Source organism: Oncorhynchus kisutch, linkage group LG4 (genome assembly GCF_002021735.2).
Source record: "Oncorhynchus kisutch isolate 150728-3 linkage group LG4, Okis_V2, whole genome shotgun sequence".
Classification (NCBI taxonomy): Eukaryota; Metazoa; Chordata; class Actinopteri; order Salmoniformes; family Salmonidae; genus Oncorhynchus; species Oncorhynchus kisutch.
In genome coordinates, this window is record NC_034177.2 from 53,536,148 (window position 1) to 53,559,004 (window position 22,857).

General features: G+C 41.1%; 1 protein-coding gene across 1 annotated transcript; it reads right to left on the minus strand.

Moving 5' to 3' along the window:
- Positions 1–1,615: 1,615 nt before the first annotated feature.
- On the minus strand, positions 1,616–22,435 carry LOC109888737 (tumor protein p53-inducible protein 11-like). The gene is made up of 4 exons (XM_031823225.1): positions 22,329–22,435; positions 18,061–18,157; positions 2,450–2,551; positions 1,616–1,857 (listed from the first exon to the last, which is right to left on the minus strand). Exons 1-4 carry the CDS (start codon positions 22,425–22,427, stop codon positions 1,721–1,723), a joined length of 435 nt encoding a protein of 144 aa, XP_031679085.1. The 5' UTR covers positions 22,428–22,435; the 3' UTR covers positions 1,616–1,720.
- Between the last annotated feature and the right edge of the window lie 422 nt (positions 22,436–22,857).

Sequence of the window (22,857 nt, forward strand, 5' to 3'; positions counted from 1 at the left end):
GGGATGTTTTTCAGCGGCAGGGACTGGGAGACAAGTCAGGATCAAGAGAAAGATGAACGGAGCAAAGTATAGAGAGATCCTTGATGAAAACCTGCTCCAGAGTGCTCAGGTCCTCAGACTGGGGTCGAAGGTTCACCTAACAGGACAACAAACCTATGCACATAGCCAAGACAACGCAGGAGTGGCTTTGGGACAAGTCTCTGAATGTCCTTGAGTGGCTCAGCCAGAGCCCAGACTAGAACCTGATCAAATATCTCTGGAATGACCTGAAAATAGCTGTGCAGTAACGCTCCCCATCTAACCTGACAGAGCTTGAGAGGATCTGCAGAGAAGAATGGGAGACACTGCCCAAATACAGGTTTGCCAAGCTTGTAGCGTCATACCCAAGAAGACTCAAGGCTATAATTGCTGCCAAAGGTGCTTCAACAAAGTACTAAAGGGTCTGAATACTTATCTAAATGTAATATTAAACTTTTTTTTGATACATATGCAAATATTTTAAAATGTGTTTGGGGTTTTGTATGTAGATTTGATTAGGATTAATTTTAAAATCCATTTTAGAATAAGGCTGTAACGTAACAAAATGTGAAAAAGTCAAGGGGTCTGAATACTTTCCGAATGCAATGTATATGTGTCGACTGTGTCCACAGTGTCTCCGGACTCCCTTTCCCCGCACTATATGCACATGCCAGTATGCATTCTACAAACGGTGGAATAGGCCAAATACGACAATAACACCACAACTGATGGCAATAGCTAACTACGGTAGCTAACCTCTGTAACTAGCCAGCAAGCTACTCTAAAGGGATTGCAAACGGGTTAGCATAACTCTAGCCAAGCAAAAACTTTTTTTCTAAATATTAGCTAGCTGGCTAGCATTTATGAGGCCAGCAAACACTGTCCTCACCCGCTAGGAACGTATTTCCTCCAACGTTATAATGAAACGGTGCCTCCGTCCCAAAACACACCTTTTCTGGAGACTTGTGTGAGTGCTGATCACGCCACCCACTATATGCGCCTTCAGTAGCCTGATTGTGTCCAGACTGAGAAGAAATCCGCACGCAACGCATTCAGCCAGAATGAACACAATCAGACCAGTCTTTTCAATGCGATCTTCTTATTCTGATAGCACAAGTCGCATGTAAGTGTCAAGTGTAGACACGACCTGAGTGTTGGAGTCTGCCCGTCCTTTCGTAAATTACAAAAAAAAACAAGAACATTGTGCCATCTGGTTTGCTTATTATAAGTCATTTGATATATAGAATTTACTTTTACTCAATTGAGTACTTGTTCCATCACTGTACTTAAGTACATTTAAAACCAGCTACTTTTAGACTTACTCAAGTAGTATTTTACTGTGTGACTTTCACTTGAGGCATTTTCTATTGTCTTTACTTTTACTCAAGTATGTAAATGTGGTACTTTTTCCACCACTGCACATTACATTTCTACACTTTCAAATCATTACATTTTTAAAAATGTAACCTTAATTTTAAAGGCAAGTCAGTTAAGAACAATTTCTTATTTATAATGATGGCCTAGGAACAGTGGGTTAACTGCCTTGTTCAGGGGCAGAACGACAGATTTTTACCTTGTCAGCTCGGGGATTTGATCTAGCAACATTTACTGGCCCAACGCTCTAACCACTAGGCTACCTGCCTCCCTCAATACACCCCACCTCCCTCTGAGCCCACATCTGGAAGCAAAGTTCCCCTCGCCATCAGATCTTCTTGGGTCGTCCTCTGCCCAGGTAGTAGTAGTAGAGCAGAGTGACCAGGAGGAAGATTACTCGGCTGAGGAGGAGGAAGATTGCAGCGTTGGGCAACGAGCCTATCTCCACTAGAGTGACTGACGTCACTGAAATTACAGAATTGAGACAACAGTTATAACTAAGAATAAAAAACATATTGATTGATTGATAATGTATGACACTCAGTCAGCAGGAAATACCCCTTTCACATTTAATGAAACTGAAGAGTGACTCTTCAACATGTGCAGCTCAATGAGACTCCAAACTGTGCTACTGTGTCTCGACCACTAGAGGACAGTGTTAACTCATACACAGTCTGAAGATAGTGCATTGCACAGCAGGAGCAAAGTCCTTGATATCAACAAAAAGTCTAGATAGGTTTTCATGCATTGTTTTCATCTATCAAACTATTTTCAATCAGCATTGGAAAGAGTATTCGGCCATAAAGTCAAATATATGGGGCGGCAGGGTAGCCTAGTGGTTAGAGCGTTGGACTAGTAACCGGAAGGTTGCAAGTTCAAATCCCTGAGCTGACAAGGTACAAATCTGTCGTTCTGCCCCTGAACAGGCAGTTAACCCACTGTTCCTAGGCCGTCATTGAAAATAAGAATTTGTTCTTAACTGACTTGCCTAGTTAAATAAATAAATAAAATATGAATTGGTAGAAATAGGAAAGGTTTTATAATCATAAGCACTCACCTAAAAACTGGATGGCAAAGTAGCATGCTTCACTGAGCAGAGTCCACTGGATGATGATCTTCTCTTGTGTATAGACACCATTCCACATGATGAGGGACAGACCTGAAGGGGTCAGTTAGAGCTCAGGGTTAGACTTAACATATTGAATGATGATCTCATTCCACAAGATGAGGGATAGACCTGAGGGAGGAAATGCCATGAATCACAAGTCAGAGGTTAGGGGTTAGAGAGGCCATGGGAGAGGGGCCAATGGTACGTAGGCATTCCTATTCCAAATCTAAATACAGCTGTATAAGCTGCAGTGTTCAGTGAATGGGAAAATTGCACACTCCAAAAACCCTTGGCAAGCTATCTACAGTATAATAAATACCTAATTTTGGGGCTCCATTTTTTTTTTTTTAAGATCACCCAAAATGTAGATAATGAGGTCTTCCTGAAACGCAGTAAAACTTATGCCAATGTTATTATTAGGCCAACTGGCTCAGAATCAAGCATGCAAGTACAGACAAATAAGGATGTGTACAGACAAAGTCTTGGACATATTTCCAGGTTGATTTTCCATCTCTAATTACTCTCGTCTGCCCACACACCCCACATGCTAGGACGAGGGAGGGAGGGTGAGTGGAGGTGGACATTGAGATGAGCGATGGCGAGGAGGGTGGTTGTGATGAGGAAGCTAGCAGTATATCCCAGCCTTTTCATCCACCCACACATCCACATGGGAAGGGGGAAAGTGGGAGAAGGTGGGGGGCTGAGCTGAGGGGTGACTGTGGGAGGGATGGAGGGATGAGGATGGTGTGACCGTGGAGTGATGGAGCTAGAAGTATGTATGTATATCCTTCCTGCATGCCATGATCCATCTGTTCCATCTCCCTCTCCTCCCCTCCTCTCACTCTTTCCCTCTCTCTCTTCTGTGGTGTGTAAAATCACCCTAACTTCCTGCTTAATCTATTCCGTTCTTCTCTATTTCCCTCTTCCTTTTCTCTCGCTCTTAATTTTTCTCCTTCTTCTCCTCCCCCCACTCCCTGGTGATTTACAAATCACCCTATCCTCCTCAATCTCTCCCTCTTCATGCCCTCACCATCCCTTTTTCCCTCTGCTCATCACCTTATCCTCTTCAAGCCACACAATGCCACTGAAATTCACAAAAATGTAGATAACGGGACAGTTATATATTTTCTATCAGGACAGTTGGAAAAGGTATCGGGACCCCTTGCAATCATGACGCAATAAGCACCGACACATGCAGACTGCACTTGCTGAAGTTACAGAAAGCTAAACCAACAACCACACAAACCGAAAAAACGTAGCTAGCTTGCTAGCATAGTTATTCTTTTTTTTCAGATAAATATTGTTTTGAAGCATTAGATGACCTAAAGAGGGGAATGTGAAGAACATCAATTTCTCTGGTCCCTACTGTTGCAATCATGACGCAAGTGGTGCTATGCTGTTAAATACTCCCACGTTTCTAGTTTGATTAGCTGTTTTCAGCAACTGATATTTTTTTTATTTGCTTGTCATATTGGCAGTTTTGTTAGCAATAAACTATTTAGGTAGCTTCTAGCCTAGTGTTTGATATGCAATGTGATCCCTTGTAATGAACAGTGTCGAGTGTTCTGACGAGAAGGCAAACTTTTGTAGCTATGCCAGACAAAATCTGGCATTATCAGCTCATTGTTATGGATGTATCCTAATAAATGTCAATAGAAAACCGCTACTTTGCTGTTATTCTGACTGCAGAGGTAGTGACTGTGTTAGCCATAGCTAGCTGGCTAGCTAGCAAGCGAGGGATAAGAACGGAACATAAAGACTAATCTAATTAATGACTGGGTTGCATCTCTAGCAACCAAAATATGAAAAAGTATATGAATTAGCTTATATAAATACAATTTTTGATTTCTACAAGTAAATGTGTACTTTCATATTGTTTTCTGTGGTATAAGCCGGATAAACGCCTCCGTTACCTTGGATACATTACCTTGGAAATAATGGACGCCGCAGCGGGACGAGGCTTTTATGCACTATTTATATTGACCTTATCTCGAACATGGCGGTTCTGAGGAGGGCGAGCGTCTTGTCGGTTCCTGCTCGACTTAGCTTTTTTTATGGCTATTTTTGCATTAATGACTTTGTTTACTCAGAATGTCTGTGAAATAATATTAATAACTTCCTATGAATGACAAACACTTCTGGATCATGAATCGGAAGCTACACACACTACATAACCAAAAGTATGTGGACACCTGCTCGTCGAACATCACGTGCATTAACAAATCACGGGAATGAATATGGAGTTGCCACCCCCGCTGCTATAACAACCTCCACCATTCTGGGAAGGCTTTCCAATAGATGTTGGAAGATTGCTGCGGGGACTTGCTTCCATTCAGCCACAAGAGCATTAGTGAGGTCGGGCACTGTTGTTGGGCGATTAGGCCTGGCTGACAGTCGGCGTTCCAATTCATCCCAAAGGTGTTCAATGGGGTTGAGGTCAGGGCTCTGTTCAGGCAAGTAAAGTTCTTCCACACCAATTTCGACAAACAATTTCTGCATGGACCTCAACTTGCACACGGGGGCATTGTCATGCTGAAACAGCAAAGGGCCTTCCCCAAACTGTTGCCACAAAGTTGGAAGCACAGAATTCTCTAGTATTCCAGATCTGGGGGGTTGAGAGCTCCCGACTAACAGTTATTGTGCTGCGGTTTCTTTCAGAGGTAGTAAGTGTTGCAACCGAGGACAGTACTCAGTGGTCCCGTTCTGTGAGCTTGGTTGACCCACAACTTCGCAGCTGAGCTGTTGTTGCTCCTAGATGTTTCCACTTCACAATAACAGAACTTAGAGTTGACTGAGGCAGCTCTAGCAGGGCAGTTCATTTGACGAACAGACTTGTTGGAAAGGTGGCATCCTATGACGGTGGCTCTTTGAAAATCACTGAGGTCATCAGTAAGGCCATTCTACTGCCAATGTTTGTCTATGGATATTGCATGGCTGTGTATACTGTATACAGAAGAATCTCTCAGCTCCCCAGGTCTGGAATACTACATTCACTCCTTTGTACCCCGCACAGTGGGCTTACCTGTTTCTGCTGACCAAGATAACCGATGGCAATGAAGAAGGAAGGAAGGAAAGGGGGATTCCAAGCTAGGCTGAAAAAATCTAACAGTATAGCTCCCACAATCTTCTTATTATCAATTTCCTTCAACCAATCTTCAGACATTTGTGTCAGTGCAATAATGTTGAGTGCCCTTCTCTATAAACTTGCTGAAAGTTCATTTGTTTACAAAGAAATATCATCGTATTTGGTAAAACATTTTTTTCCATCCGTTTGCTAAGAGCTGGCAGTAAGCATATAGGTCTGCTGTTAGAACCAGTAAAGGAAGCTTTGCCACTCGTGGGTAGCGGAATGACTTTGGCTTCCTGAGGACAAAGACATTCCTCTAGGCTCAGATTAAAGATATGACATCTGTGTTGTCAATGCCAGGAGGCTTGTCATTATTGATCGATAACAATAATTATTCCACCTCTCCCACACTAACTTTACAAAATTCAAACTTCTTTTGCTTTACTTTCCTCCATTATTTTTTTATGCATGATTATGATGGCTCTGTTTGCTGTTGGCATTTCCTGCCTACGTTTGCCTACTTTGCCAATGAAATAATCATTGAAATAATTGGAAACATCAAATGATTCAATGAAAGATGGAGTTGAATTCCTCTTTCTGCCCATAATTTCATGCCATCATACTTTATATCATTAACCTTGGCTTCATAATACCGTTTCTTCTTCTCTTTGTTGAGTTTAGTCACAATTTCGGAATTTGCAGTAAGTCAGATGTGCAGGTAGACATATTAGCCACTAATTTTGCCCTTTCAGCAATACAGTTTTTTTCAATTCCTCATCAATCAATGGAGCCTTAACAATTCTAACAGTCAGTTTCTTAACAGGCGCATGTTTATCAGTAATTGGAAAAAGCAATTTCATAAATTCATCAAGTGCAGCATCTGGATGCTCTTTATTAACCACATCAGACCAATACATATTTTTAACATCATCCACATAAGATGCCAAATCTGTTGATGATCTCTTATACACTATTTGAGGCCCAGCTTTCAGAGCTTTGGCTTTCCTGGATGTAGCCATTATATTGTGATCACTGCATCCAATGGGTACGGATACAGCTTTAGAGCAAAGTTCTATAGTATAATTAAAAATGTGATCAATAAATGTGGATGATCTTGTTCCAGTAATATTTATAAACACCCTGGTATATTGATTAATAACCTGAACCAGATTACAGGCACTGGTTACAGTGAAAAGCTTCCTCGAGGGGACAGCTTGATGAAAACCAGTCAATAGCACTTGGCGCCTATAGCAAAAGAAAAGGCTTTGGATGTGCCAAGTGAACCTGCAACCACACCACTTCAGTAACACTTGACATAAGATATTCTCTATGCATTACAGGGATATGGCTCTGAATATATACAGCAACACCTCCCCCATAAGCATTCCTGTCTTTTCTATAGATGTAATATCATTGCGACCACTGTATCATCAAATCAATTATCTAAGTGAGTCTCAGGCTAATATATGAACATTATCTGATGTTAGCAAGTTATTGATTTCATGAACCTTGGGCTACTTATATTAACATGGGCTATTTTCATCCCTTTCCTGGGTAGCTTATCACAGATAGACATAATATGGGACCAACCGCCTTGATTTGGTCTCATGTAGCAAAATTTGAAACTGTTTTTTTACATTAAACAATTGTTGGAAAAATGACTTCTGTCATGCACAAAGTAGATGTCCTATCCGACTTGCCAAAACTATAGTTTGTTAACAAGAAGTTTGTGGAGTGGTTGAAAAATGAGATTTCATGACTCCAACCTAAGTGGATGTAAACCTCCGACTTCAACTGTATGTACTGTATTCAGACCCTTTACTCAGTACTTTGTTGAAGCAAATTTGGCAGCGATTACAGCCTCGAGTCTTCTTGAGCATTTGAGGAGTTTCACCCATTCTTCTCTGCATATCCTCTCACACTCTGTCAGGTTCGATGGGAAGCGTTGCTCCACAGCTATTTCAGGTCTCCCCAGAGATATTTGATCGGGTTGAAGCCTTGGTTCTGGCTGGGCCACTCAAGGACATTCAGAGACTTGTCACGAAGCCACTTGTGCATTGTCTTGGCTGTGTGCTCAGGGTCATTGTCCTGTAGGAAGGTGAACCTTCGCCCCAGTCTGAGGTCCTGAGCAGGTTTTCATCAAGGATCTCTCTGTACGTTGCTCCGTTCATCTTTCCCTCGATCCTGACTAGTCTCCCAGTGCCTGCCGCTGAAAAACATCCCCACATCATGATGCTGCCACCCCATGCTTCACCGTACGGCTGGTGCCATGTTTCCTCCAGACGTGACGCTTGGCATTCAGGCCAAAGAGTTCCATCTTGGTTTCATCAGACCAGAGAATATTGTTTCTCGTGGTCTGAGAGTCTTTAGGTGCCTTTTGGCAAACTCCAAGCGGCCTGTCATGTGCCTTTTACTGAGAAGTGGCTTCCGTCTGGCCACTCTACCATAAAGGCCTGATTGGTGGAGTGCTGCAGAGATGGTTGTCCTTCTGGTAGTTTCTTCCATCTCCACAGAGGAACTCTGGAGCTCTTTCAGAGTCACCTTCCTGACCAAGACCCTTCTCCTGGCTCAGTTTGGTCGGGTGGCCAGCTCTAGGAAGAGTCTTGGTGATTCCAAACCACATCCATTTAAGAATGATTGAGGCCTCTGTGTGCTTGGGGACCTTTAATGCTGCATACATCTTTTGGTACCCTTCCCCATATCTGTGTCTTGACACAATTATGTCTCTGAGCTCTACGGACAATTCCTTCTACCTCATGGCTTGGTTTTTGCTCTAACATGCACCTTCAACTGTGGGACCTTATATAGACAGGTGTGTGCCTTTCCAAATCATGTCCAAAAACAGGATTGGGGAGTAACGGATTACATGTATTCTGTTACATGTAAGGGATAACAAACAAACAGTAATTGTAATCCATTATGTTACCAGCATAAATATTGGAATCAGATTACCTATACTTTTGAAAAACTAGATGATTACTTCGAGGATTACTTAGAAATTCAGAAAGGATGATTGTGAAAAAGATCTTTGACTGTTTTTCTGTTAAAAAACAATTTATATTTGTCAAATGCATGTTTACTTACAAGCCCTTAACCAACAATGCAGTTAAGAAAAATAAGTGTAATATGTACATGTAGGTAGATTTAAAGTGACTATGAATAGGTAAACAGAGAGTAGCAGCAATGTAAAAGAGGGTGGGACACTGCAAATAGTCTGGGTAGCCTTTTGATTAGGTGTTCAGCAGTCTTATGGCTTGGGGTTAGAAGCTGTTAAGAAGCCTTTTGGATCTAGGCGCTCCGGTACTGCTTGTCGTGCTGTAGCAGAGAGAACAGTCTATGACTAGGGTGGCTGGAGTCTTTGACAATTTTTAGGGCCTTCCTATGACACAGCCTGATATAGAGGTCCTGGATGGCAGGAAGCTTGGCCCCAGTGATGTACTGGGCCGTACGCACTACCCTCTGTAGTGCCTTGTGGTCAGAGGCTGAGCAGTTGCCATACCAGGCAATAACGCAACCAGTCAGGATGATCTCAATGATGCAGCTGTAGAACTTTTTGAGGATCTGAGGACACATGACAAATCTTTTCAGTATCCTGAGGGGTAATAGGCTTTGTCCTGCACTCTTCACAACTGTCTTAGTGTGTTTGGAACATAATAGTTTGTTAATGATGTGGACACCAAGGAACTTGACGCTCTCACCCTGCTCCACTACAGCCCCTTTGATGAGAATGGGGGGGTGCTCGGTTCTACTTCTCCTGTAGTCCACAATAATCTCCTTTGTATTGATCACCATGAGGGAGAGGTTGTTGTTCTGGCAACACACAGCCAGGTCTCTGACCTCCTCCCTATAGGCTGTCTCATCGTTGTCGGTGATCAGGCCTACCACTGTTGTGTCATCTGTAAATTTGATGATGGTGGAGTCTTGCCTGACCATGCTGTCATGAGTGAACAGGGCGTACAGGAGTGGACTGAGCACGCACCCCGGCTGGGGCCCCCATGTTGAGGATCAGCGTGGCGGATGTGTTGTTACCTACCCTTACCACCAGGGGCAGCCCGTCAGCAAGTCCAGGATCCAGTTGCAAAGGGAGGTGTTTAGTCCCAGGGTCCTTAGTTTAGTGATGAACTTTGAGGGCACTATGGTGTTGAACGCAGAGCTGTTGTCAATGAATAGCATTTTCACATAGGTGTTCCTTTTGTCCAGGTGGGAAAGGGAATTGTTGAGTGCAATAGAGTGCAATAGAAAGTGGTGTGATTGGACCATGTTAGTTTGTTGTTGATGAGGACACCAAGGAACTTGAAGCTCTCAACCTGCTCCAGTGCTGCCCTGTCGATGAGAATGGGGTCGTGCTCGGTCCTCTTTTCCCTGTAGTCCACAATCATCTCCTTTGCCTCCTTTGGCTTTAGTCAATGAATAGCATTCTCACATAGGTGTTCCTTTTGTCCAGCTGGGAAAGGGCAGTGTGGAGTGCAATAGAGATTGCATTATCTGTGGATCTGGTGGGGTGGTATGCAAATTGGAGTGGGTCTAGGGTTTCTGGGATAATGGTGTGGATGTGAGCCATGACCAGCCTTTCAAAGCATTTCATGGCTACAGACGTGTGTGCAACAGGTAGGTAGTCATTTAGGCAGGTTACCTTAGTGTTCTTGGTTCAGGGACTATGGTGGTCTGCTTGAAACTTGTTGATATTACAAACTCAAGCTCGGAGTACACATCCTGGTAATCCATCTGGCCCTGCAGCCTTGTGAATGTTGCCCTTTCTAAAGGTCTTACTCGACTGTGATCACACAGTCGTCCAGAACAGCTAATGCTCTCATGAATGTTTCAATGTTACTAGCCCCGAAGCGAGCATAGAATTTAGCTCATCTGGTAGGCTTGTGTCAATAGGCAGCTCGCGGCTGTGGGGACGATGTCATCAATGCACTTATTGATGAAGCCAGTGACTGATGTGGTGTTCTCCTCAATGCCATCGGAAGATTCCCGGAACATATTCCTTAGATTTAATTTAGTGCACCAGCTTTTGATTACAAATATAAATAGATGGCCACCCCTTGTCTTACCAGAGGCCATTGTTCTATCCTGCCGAAAAAGCGTAAAAACCGCCAGCTGTATGTTATTCATGTCATCGTTCAGCCACGACTTGGTGAAACATAAGATATTACAGTTTTTAATGTCCCGTTGGTAGGGTATACGGGATCGTAGTTCGTCTATTTTATTATCCATTGATTGTACGTTGGCTAATGGGACCGATTGTTAAGGGAGATTACCCACTTGCCGTTGGATCCTTGCAAGGCGCCCAGATCTTCGTCCCCGATATCTACGTCTCTTTCTCTTGCGAATGACGGGGATGAGGGCCTTGTCTGGCATCTTCAATAAATCCTTTACGTCCGACTCATTAAAGTAAAAGTGTTCCTCCAGTACGTGGTGAGTAATCACTGTCCTGATATCTAGAAGCTCTTTTTGGTCATAAGACACAGTGGCAGAAACATTATGTACAAAATAAGTTTCAAATCATTTGAAAAAACACCCAATAGCACAATTGGTCAGGGGACCGTGAAACAGCAGCCATCTCCTGTCTTCTCAATGACATTCAAGTCAGCAATGAAAAAAGGCTCAAGTTTAAGTTTGTTCCACCTGAGCGACTATGATGACACACCAAATGTGTTTGATGGAGCGTGGGAAAAGAGCAGGAATAGGCTTTTGTAGTCTACAGTCAAAACTATGTCTTCCAATGGAGCGACTGCTGTCGGCATCCAAAGATTATCCAACTTGAATAAACACTTGGAAGGATGACAGCTGTGGTGTAGTCTACAGCGATACAGAAATCACTTATTATTGATCTGAATCACACTGCTGCTCTCTCATTTAGCTATTTGCTTCTTATGGATTGTGGTGTTGTGGATGGCTGTTCACAATAATAATAATAATAATAATAATAATACAATAATACAACAATAATAATATCCCAATAATGTTTGAATTCAAGAAGGTTATGCTGCCTATCAATGCTTGTTTTTGAAAAAAAATGTGCTCTTGCAACAGCTGCTTTTATTGCTCAATCTAATTCATGCTGATACATTTTTTTATCCATAGGCCTGATGGACACATGTTCAAACTTGCACACCTCTGATATACTTAAGAGGGTCAATCTGTAGTTGCTACATCCATTTTTGGACTATATATATATATATATATATATATATATATATATATATTGATTATTGAAAAAATATAACTTATAGCCTCATCTATTTATTTATTGAACCTTTATTTAACCAGGTAGGGTAGTGGAAAACAAGTTCTCATTCACAACTGCGACCTGGCCAAGATAAAGCAAAGCAGTGCAACACCAACAACACAGTGTTACACTTGGAATAAACAACCATACAGTCAATAATACAAAATAAAAAGTATATATACAGTGTGTGCAAATGAGGTAGGATAAGGGAGGTAAGGCAATAAATAGGCCATAGTGATGAAATAATTACAATATAGCAATTAAACACTGGAGTGATAGATGTGCAGAAGATAAGTGTGCAAGTAGAGATACTGGTGTGAAAAGGAGCTAAATAAATAAAATAAATAACCGTTTGGGGATGAGGTAGTTGGATGGACTATTTACAGATGGGCTATGTACAGGTGCAGTGATCTGTGAGCTTAGTTCAATTGTCACACTCCACGAGATCCCAAAATATAAGCTTGTTTTTCTCCAATGTTTGTGAACATTGTAAATGTAAACAAACACTGTATAGCCTCAAAACATGGTTAAAACAATAATGTTGATATCATGGATGGCCATTTATATCATGGATGGCCATTCCATGAGCACAGCATTTATTTTGTAACCTCACTAGGGTACGTGGGATGTTAGCGTCCCACCTGGCCAACATGCAGTGAAATTGCAGAGGGCCAAATTCAAAAACAGAAATACTCATTATAAGAATTAATAAAACATACACTGTTATACATCGGTTTAAAGATTCACTTCTTGTTAATCCAACCACAGTGTCAGATGTCAAAAAGGTTTTACGGCGAAAGGATAACATGTGATTATCTGAGAACAGCTCCCAGCAGACAAATCATTACCAACAGTTACCAGCCAAGTAGAGGAGTTACACAAGTCAGAAATAGCGATATAATTAATCACTTACCTTTGATGATCTTCATATGGTTGCACTCACAAGACACTCATTTACTCAGTAAATGTTCATTTTGTTCGATAAAGTCCCTCTTTATATCCCAAAACTTCAGTTTTGTTCTGTAATCCACAGGCTCAAACGCAGTCACAACAGTCAGACGAAAAATCCAAATAGTATCCGTAAAGTTCGTAGAAACAGGTCAAACGATGTTTATAATCAATCCTCAGGTTGTTTTTAACCTAAATAATCGATAATATTTCAACCGGACAATAAGTCGTCAATATAAAAGTGAAACAAGAAAGGCGCGCTCTCGGTCATGCGCAGGAAAAAGCTCTGGGACACTGTAGGGTCCACTCATTCAGAGTGGTCTTACTCTCTCATTTTTCAGAATACAAACCTGAAACAATTTCTAAAGACTGTTGACATCTAGTGGAAGCCATAGGAAGTGCAATTTGAGTCCTAAGTCAATGGATACTGTAATGGCACTCAATAGAACACTACAAACATAAAATAAATCCCACTTCCTGGATTTTTCTCAGGTTTTCGCCTGCCAAATAAGTTATGTTATACTCACAGACATTATTTTAACAGTTTTGGAAACTTTAGAGTGTTGTCTATCCAAATATATGCATAACCTAGCTTCTGGGCATGAGTAGCAGGCAGTTTACTTTGGGCACGCTTTTCATCCGGAGGTGAAAAGAGTGTAGTGAAGTTAACTCAAATCAATGAGCCCAATCAGTCCTCCATGAGAACAAAATAATAAACAACAGAGTAGGGCTGGCTCATAAGTCCTTAGTTTTGAGGTCATGCTCAGGTAAAACAATTTTTCTAATCTATACTTCCATATTTACAAGTCCTATTCTTGAAGATTAAGGGGTATAACATTTATTGGAATGACTGGAATGACACACTTTGGTTTTTAATGTAAATATATAATTTAATATTATTATATGTAGTAGAAAGTGATGGGTTAGAAGAAGCCTCATAACCATCCATATATGGCCAGCTATGTAAACTTTAACATTGATTTTATGTTATTATTTATTGTCTTCTTCTCATGCCTCTTAAAGGGAAAGTAATCTAAAAGTAACGGAATGTAATCAGATTATGTTACTGAGTTTGGGTAATCCAAAAGTTACGTTACCATCTGTAACGGATTACAACTAGAAAGTAACCTGCCCAACCCTGCCAATAAATTGAATTTACCACAGATGGACTCCAATCAAGTTGTAGAAACATCAAGCATATGATCAATGGAAACAGGATACACGTGAGCTCAATTTCGAGTCTCATAGCAAAGGGGCTGAATACTTGTGTAAATAAGTTATTTCTGATATTTATTTTTAAATACATTTGCAGCATTTCTAGAAACCTGTTTTTGCTTTGTCATTATGGGGTGTTGTCTGTAGATTGATGAGATGTCTTATTTATTTAACCAATTTTAGAATAAGGCTGTAAAGTAACCAACTGTGTAAAAAGGGAAGGGGTCTGAGTACTGTCTGAATGCACTGAATGTACAAAACATTATGACCACCTGATCTCTCCATGAAAGACTGATCAGGTGAATCCAGGTGAAAGCTATTATCCCATATTGAAGTCACTTGTTAAATTAACTGCAATCCGTGGAGATGAAGGGGAGGAGACAGGTTTAAAAAAATGTTTTAAGCCTTCAGACAATTGAGACATGGATTATGTATGTGTGCCATTCAGAGGGTGAATTGGCACGACAAAAGATTTAAGTGCCTTTGAACGGCGCACGGTAGTAAGTGCCATGCACATCGGTTTGTCTAAAGAACTGCAACGCTGCTGGGTTTTTCACGCTCAACAGTTTCCCGTGTGCATCAAGAATGGTCCACCACCCAAAGGACTTTCAACCAACATTGGAGCATTGGAGTCATCACGGGCCAGCATCCCTGTGGAACGCTTGACACCTTGTAGAGTTCATGCCCTGACAAATTGAGGCTGTCCTGAGGGCAAAAACAGGGTTGCAACTTAATATTAGGAATGTTTTCTTAATGTTTTGTACACTCAGTGTATATATGTTGTATTGTCACATACACTGGATAGTGAAATGTGTTGTTTTACAGGGTCAGCCATAGTAGTATGGCTCCCCTGGAACAAATTAGGGTTAAGTGCCTTGCTCAAGGGCACAGACTGATTTTTCACCGTGTCGGCTTGGGAATTCGAACCAGTGACCTTTGTCCAAAAACTGGGTCTCCATTGATGGTTGTGGGTCTTCCAGCAAGACAATGACCACCAATGACCACCAAACATCAAAAAGCAACCAACAATGGTTCAATAAGAGATGCTGGACAGTTCTGGAGTGGCCAGTGAAGAGCACAGATCTGAATTACATCCAAAATCTATAGGGACTGCTGAAAACATCAGTTGGAGGGTACCCCTCAGTTTGCTGCTGAAAAGTGGAAAAGAATGCCAGTAGAATGTTGCAGCAAGCTCATTGATGGCTACAAGAAGAGTTTGTCTGCAGTTATCTTGGCTAAAGGATGTGCAACGAAAGGATGTGCAATGGAGTACTAGATTTGGAGTGCCAATCATTTTGTCGATAACATTTGTCAACTTGAGTTTTAGAAGAAATATGGAATTATCCTTCTTGGTCAAATAGCCCTTACACAGCCTCGAGGTGTGTTGGGTCATTGTCCTGTTAAAAAATGGATGGGATGGTATATCACTGCAGAATGCTGTGGTAGCCATACTGGTTAAGTGTGCCTTGAATTCTGAATAAAAATACTGACAGTGTCACCAGCAAAGCACCCCCACACCTCCTCCTCCATGCTTCACAGCGGTTGGAACCAAAAATAAACCATTTGGACTCAACAGACCAAAGGGCAGATTTCCATCGGACTAATATCCATTGCGTGTGTTTCTTGGCACAAGCAAGTCTCTTCTTCTTATTGGTGTCCTTTAGTAGTGGTTTCTTAGCAGCAATTCGACAATACAAAGAGAGCTTTTATCTAAACATTTTTTATGGCGACATTGTTTACGTTTGGTAGTCTTTCCTTGTCGTGTCTTGTTTGATTTAAGTTGCTTATATCAAAGATGGCAGTAATACCATATTTATTTTTATTTATTTATTTTTCACACAGTCTCCTCTGAACAGTTGATGTTGAGATGCGTTTTACTTTAACTCTGAAGCATTTATTTGGGTTGCAATCTGAGGTGCAGTTAACTCTAAAGAACGTATCCTCTGCAGCAGAGGTAACTCTGGGTCTTCCTTTCTTGTGGCGGTCCTCATGAGAGCCAGTTTCGTCAGAGCGCTTGATGGTTTTTGCGACTGCACTTGAAAAAACTTTAAAAGTTATTGAAAATTTCCGGATTGACTGACCTTCATGTCTTAAAGTAATGATGGACTTTAGTTTGTCTTAGCTTATTTGAGCTGTTCTTGCCATAATATGAACGTTGCCTTTTACCAAATAGGGCTATCTTTTGTATACCACCCCTACCTTGTCACAACACAACTGATTGGCTCAAACTCATTAAGAATGAAAGAAATTACACAAATTAACTTTTAACAAGGCACACCTGTTTCATTGAAATGCATTCCAAGTGACTACCTCATGAAGCTGGTTGAGAGAATGTGCAAAGCTGTCATCAAGGTGGCTACTTTGAAGAATCTCAACTATAAAATATATTTAGATTTGTTCAAGACTTTTTTGGTTACTACATGATTCCATATGTGTTATTTCATAGTTCTGATGTCTTTGCTACTCATCTACAATGTAGAAAGTAGTAAAAATAAAGAAAAACCCTTGAATGAGTAGATGTGTCCAAACTACAGTTGAAGTCTGAAGTCATTAAAGCCCATTTTTCAACCACTCCACAAATTTCGTGTTAACAAACTATAGTTTTGGCAAGTAGGTTACATCTACTTTGTGCATGACAAGTAATTTTTTTAACAATTGTTTACAGACAGATGATTTCAATTATCATTTACTGTATCACAATTCCAGTGGTCAGAAGTTTACATACATTATGTGGACTGTGCCTTTAAAATTCCAGAAAATGATGTCATGGCTTTAGAAGCTTCTGATAGGCTTATTAACATCATAGGCAAACTGAGAACCTTCAAACTCAGTGCCTCTTTGCTTGACATCATGGGAAAATCAAAATAAATCAGCCAAGACCTCAGAAAAGAAATTGTACATGTCCACAAGTCTGGTTCATCCTTGGGAGCAATTTCCAAATGCCTGACGGTACCACGTTCATCTGTACAAACAATAGTACGCAAGTATAAACACCATAGGACCAGACAGGCGTCCTACTGCTCATGAAGAAGATGCGTTCTGTCTCCTAGAGATGAACGTACTTTGGTACGAAAAGTGCAAATCAATCCCAGAACAACAGCAAAGGACCTTGTGAAGATGCTGGAGGAAACAGGTACAAAATTATCTATATCGTCATAACCTGAAAGTCCGCTCAGCAAGGAAGAAGCCACTGCTCCAAAACCGCCATAAAAAAGCTAGACTACGGTTTGCAACTGGACATGGGGACAAAGATCGTACTTTTTGGAGAAATGTCCTCTGGTCTGATGAAACAAAAATATAACTGTTTGGCCATAATGACCTTTGGAGGAAAAAGGGGGACGCTTGCAAGCCGAAGAACACCATCCCAACCGTGAAGCATGGGGGTGGCAGCATCATGTTGTGCGGGGTGCTTTGCTGCAGGAGGGACTGGTGAACTTCACAAAATAGATGGCATCATGAGGAAGGGAAGTTATGTGGATATATTGAAGAAACATCTCAAGACATCAGTCAGGAAGTTAAAGCTTGGTCGCAATTGCATCTTCCAAATGAACAATGACCCCAACCATACTTCCAAAATTGTGGCAAAATGGCTTAAGGACAACAAAGTCAAGGTATTGGAGTGGCCATCACAAAGCCCTGACCTCAATCCTATATAACATGTGTGGGCAGAACTGAAAAAGCGTGTGCGAGCAAAGAGGCCTACAAACCAGACTCAGTTACACCAGCTCTGTCAGGAGGAATGAGCCAAAATTCACCCAACTTATTGTGGGAAGCTTGTAGAAGGCTACCTGAAACGTTTGACCCAACGTAAACAATTTAAAGGCAATGCTACCAAATAATAATTGAGTGTATGTAAACTTCTGACCCACTGGGAATGTGATGAAAGAAATAAAAGCTGAAATAAATCATTCTCTCTACTATTATTCTGACATTTCACATTCTTAAAATAAAGTGGTGATCCGAACTGACCTAAGACAGGGAAGTCTTACTCAGATTGAATGTCAGGAATTGTGAAAACTGAGTTTAAATGTATTTGGCTAAGGTGTATGTAAACTTCCAACTTCAACTGTACATCCAGAATGTGTGTGCACTCACTGAGCAGTGCTCCCCCATAGAGTCTGATGGAGACACTGGTGTTGTTGATCTCCTCTTCAAACACTATGTCATACAGCTGCTTGGGCAACACCAGGGCCTGCAGAGGGAACACAACAAAGCACACTCATCATCTTAATCACAACATGCACCATTGTAACAATACTTCGGGGGATAGTTTGAGGTCCCAGAGCATAGCTCGATCAACCACGGGCAGCGGTTGTAACTACTGCTCCAAGAAAGCTAGGTCTGTTTGTGACAAAATCACCAGGCAGTTGCTCCTCAAATAGAGCATTAGACAGAGAATAACTTCATTTACCATTAAACAATGTGGCTTCCTGTACCCCCACAGTAAAACCATTCACAGACATAGTAACAGGGTCTAAGGTCATTCAGCTACACAGTAAATTTAGGGGCAGACAAAGGCTGAGCTGTTCCTCCCAGATGTCCCATCGAGATATTGTAGTGAAGACTAACTGTATGGGACTCTGTTCACTAAAGAGAGGGGAGACTGAAAGAGTGGACAGACTGCTTCCTTAACTCCTAGTGAAATATTTTGGTACAGTTCTAAACCACTCGTGAAAGTTCTAAACGGTGAAAGATAACCCTACTGTCAAGCCAGAGAATGAAACACTTCAGGTGAGGAGTGGTTACAGAGGTCTGGATCATGTTTACTCCAGGTAAATGCCACAATAAAGGAAATACTTGAGTAAATGAGGGGTAGAAAGTATATTGAAAGCAGATGCTTCCACACAGGTGTGGTTATCGAGGTAATTAAGCAATTATCATCCCATCATGCTTAGGTTCATGTATAAAGATACCCTGCTGCCCATTATTTTCTACCATGGCTAGAAGAAGAAATCTCAATGACTTTGAAAAATGGGTCTCAAAGGAGCATAGTGGGTTTAAAGGGAGTGTGTGTGTGTGTGTCTCATTCATCAGATCTCAACCCAATTGAACACTTATGTGAGATTCTGGAGTGGTGCCTGAGACAGTGCTTTCCTCCTAAGGCTGTTACGGTGACCGTATTACCGCCACACCGGCAGTCACGAGTCATGACCGCAGTCAAATTCCACATGACAGTTGATTCACAGTAACTAGGCTTCTCCAAAACTATGCTTTGATGTCACTCATGGTCATTTGTAGCCTACCAAACTTGCTAATGGCCTGGTACTCAGCGCTCTATTGTCCTTCTAATCAATGCAAATGCGATCGAAAATCAAATCAAACACTTCATGAGAGCCCTGGCATTCAGAGTTTACGCAGAATAGGATCATCTTTTGAGCAGCGAGAGCCAGCTCCTCATAAGCTGGTTGATGCATGGAATGAAATAAGTGTTCCTATGAGCCCATGTGACGCAACATTTCTATAGGCTATGATATGAAATTGGGTGAGAAAACAGAGTTTTAATGACCTCTTAAAAAGACAAGGATCCCATCAGCTTTCTATAGGCTAGGCGTACTATATTTACTTCTCAAATGTCCTAATATTAAGCACATTTCTTTGCTTTACAACCGAGGTAGTCTACCTGGCTGGCATAAAAATTAATTGCGGGAAAAGCGTCCTCCATTAATTATTCAAGTGCATTATGGATGACATCTTTTCTTCCCAGCCCCTGTTCCGACAGGTGCATGATATTGGCCCATTCTAAATCAACTAGTTTCACATACAGTACCAGTCAAAAGTTTGGACACACCTACTCATTCAAGGGTTTTTCTTTATTTTACTAATTTCTACATTGTAGATTAACAGCAGATAATTATGAAGACATAAAAATTAAGAAATAACACGTATGAAATCATGTAGTAACCAAAACAGTGTTAAAACATATCAAAATATATTTTATATTTGAGATTCACCCTTAGCCACCCTTTGCCTTGATGACAGCTTTGCCATTCTCTCAACCAGATTCATGAAGTAGTCACCTGGAATGCATTTCAATTACACAGGTGTGCCTTGTTAAAGTTAATTTGTGGAATTTCTTTCAATCTTAATGCATTTGAGCCAATCAGTTGTGTTGTGACAAGGTAGGGGTGGTATACAGAAGATAGCCCTATTTGGTAAAAGACCAAGTCCATATTATGTCAAGAACAGCTCAAATAAGCAAAGAGAAACGACAGTCCATCATTACTTTAAGACATGAAGGTCAGTCAATCTGGAAAATTTCAAGAACTTTGAAAGTTTCTTCAAGTGCAGTCGCAAAAACCATCGAGTGCTATAATGAAACTGGCTCTCATGAGGACCATCACAGGAAAGGAAGACCCAGAGTTATCTCTGCTACAAAGGATAAGTTCATTAGAGTTAACTGCACCTCAGATTGTAGCCCAAATAAATTATTCACAGAGTTCAAGTAAGAGACATATCAACATCAACTGTTCAGAGGAGACTGTTTGAATCAGGCCTTCATGGTCAATTGCTGCAAAGAAACCACTACTAAAGGACACCAATAATAAGAAGATACTTGCTTGGGCCAAGAAACATGAAATCTGTCCTTTGGTCAGATGAGTCCAAGTTTGAGATTTTTGGTTCCAATCGCTGTGTCTTTGTGAGATGCAGAGTATTTGAACAGATGATCTCCGCATGTGTGGTTCCCACTGTGAAGCAGGGAGGAGGAGGTGTTATGGTGTGGGGGTGCTTTGCTTGTGTCTGATTTATTTAGAATTCAAGGCACAATTTACCAGCATGGCTACCACAGCATTCTGCAGCGACACGCCATCCCATCTGGTTTGCACTTAGTGGGACTATAATTTGTTTTTCAACAGGACAATGAGCCAAAACACAACTCCCAGCTGTGTAAGGGCTATTTTACTACGAAGGAGAGTGATGGAGTGGTGCATCAGATGTGGGAACTCCTTCAAGACTGTTGGAAAAGCATTCCTCATGAAGCTGGTTGAGAGAATGCCAAGAGTGTGCAAAGCTGTCATCAAGGCAAATTGTGGCTACTTTGAAGAATCTCAAATGTAAAATATATTTTGAGTTGTTTAACACTTTTTTGGTTACTACATGATTCCACGTGTGTTATTTCATAGTGTTGATGTCTTCACTAGTATTCTACAATGAAAATAGTACAAATAAAGAAAAACCCTTGAATGAGTAGGAGTGTCCAAACTATATGTAAAGATGTAGCCTAGCCCATAGGCCTATACTGTATGTTTTGATAAGGTTTGTATCACAACTAAAGTGGCCAAATAAATCTAAGTGTGGCCTATATGCCTAGGACCCCTGGAACAGGGATGGAGAGCCCATAGCCTACACAGCCTAGTTAAAGGTATGAATAAGAGACTGAGGAAGTGCTCAAAAACCAGAGCGGAGTGCATGCTTTTCACACTACTTTTTTCAAATCCTCATTAGTCACATCATGCAGCCTTAGAATGCATTATAAATCAAAACATTCAACATAAGTGTTTTTTTTATCACAACTAAAGCAGCATACATAACTCTAAAATAAGCATATAGGAGGACCGGTTTCAAATGATCACTTTGTTAATTAACTGCTCAACACAGAATAGTGCACACTAGCTCAGAAATTGTTTGGGGAAAATATCCTTTCCATTTTATTCAGCTAAGTTCAATTCTATTCTTGTTACTTTTAAATAATATAAAATAATGCCACAGGAAGTATTTCATATGCTATTCTGTTGTTCTGAAATAGGCAATATTATCATATTATAATTTTTCTTTAGATTTATTTTGATGGTGTAGTTAACCCTGGTCCGAGAGTGCCACAGCCAGTTCATGATTTTGATTTAACCAGGCAATCACTGAATTGATCAATTAGCTCAGTTGGTCAGGTGTGGTGCCTAGTTGGAACAAAATCTTGCAGTATCTGTGGCACTCCAGGAATAGGGTTGCCTACCCCTGGTGGAGGCTATATTAAATAGATTTTTCAATGTTGATGTTCCAAAGGTCAACATCAGTGGCTTGTATGCTATGTGTAATTAACTGTCAATAACCATGAGACCGGCAATTATTTGCATGACAGTTACCGGCTGGTTACCGGCTGACAACATTTCATGACCGCCACACAGCCTTATTTTCACCACCATCAACAAAACACCAAATGATGGAAATTATTGTGGAGAATGGTGTTGCATCCCTCCAATACAGATACAGACACTTGTAGAATACATCCCAAGGCGCTTTGTCGCTGTTCCAGCAGCTCGTAGTTGCCCAATGCCCTATTAAGACACAATGTTGCCATGTCCTTTATTTTGGCAGTTACCTGTATGTGTGTGTTGTGACTGTGTGTCATTCAGACTCTATCAACTCACCATCAAGGCCATGACTGTGAAGGCTACTGCAGAGATGAGGATCCAGACCCTCAGTCCAACAGGCTCTCGCACCTGATACTTGATGTCATTCCCCAACATTTGACTGAGCTGTGTGTGTGTGTGTGTGTGTGTGTGTGTGTGTGTGTGTGTGTGTGTGTGTGTGTGTGTGTGTGTGTGTGTGTGTGTGTGTGTGTGTGTGTGTGTGTGTGTGTGTGTGTGTGTGTGTGAAGGAGAGACACACAGGGAGAGAGACAGAGAGAGAGGATGAGGAAAGAAAGAACATCATTAAGACATTTTCTAATTAGAGCTAGTTAATGTCTATGTCTAATGACTATTGCTGGAGAGTCAGGAAACCCCTCAGGGATTTTACCATGAGGAAATGGTGACTTTAAAACAGTTAGAGTTTGCTGTGATAGTAGAAAACATTGTAGTTACTCCACAGAGAAGGAAGAATACAGAATACAGAATAAAAATATTCCAAAACATGCATCCTGTTTGCAACAAGGCATGAGAGCTTCTTAAGTGCAAT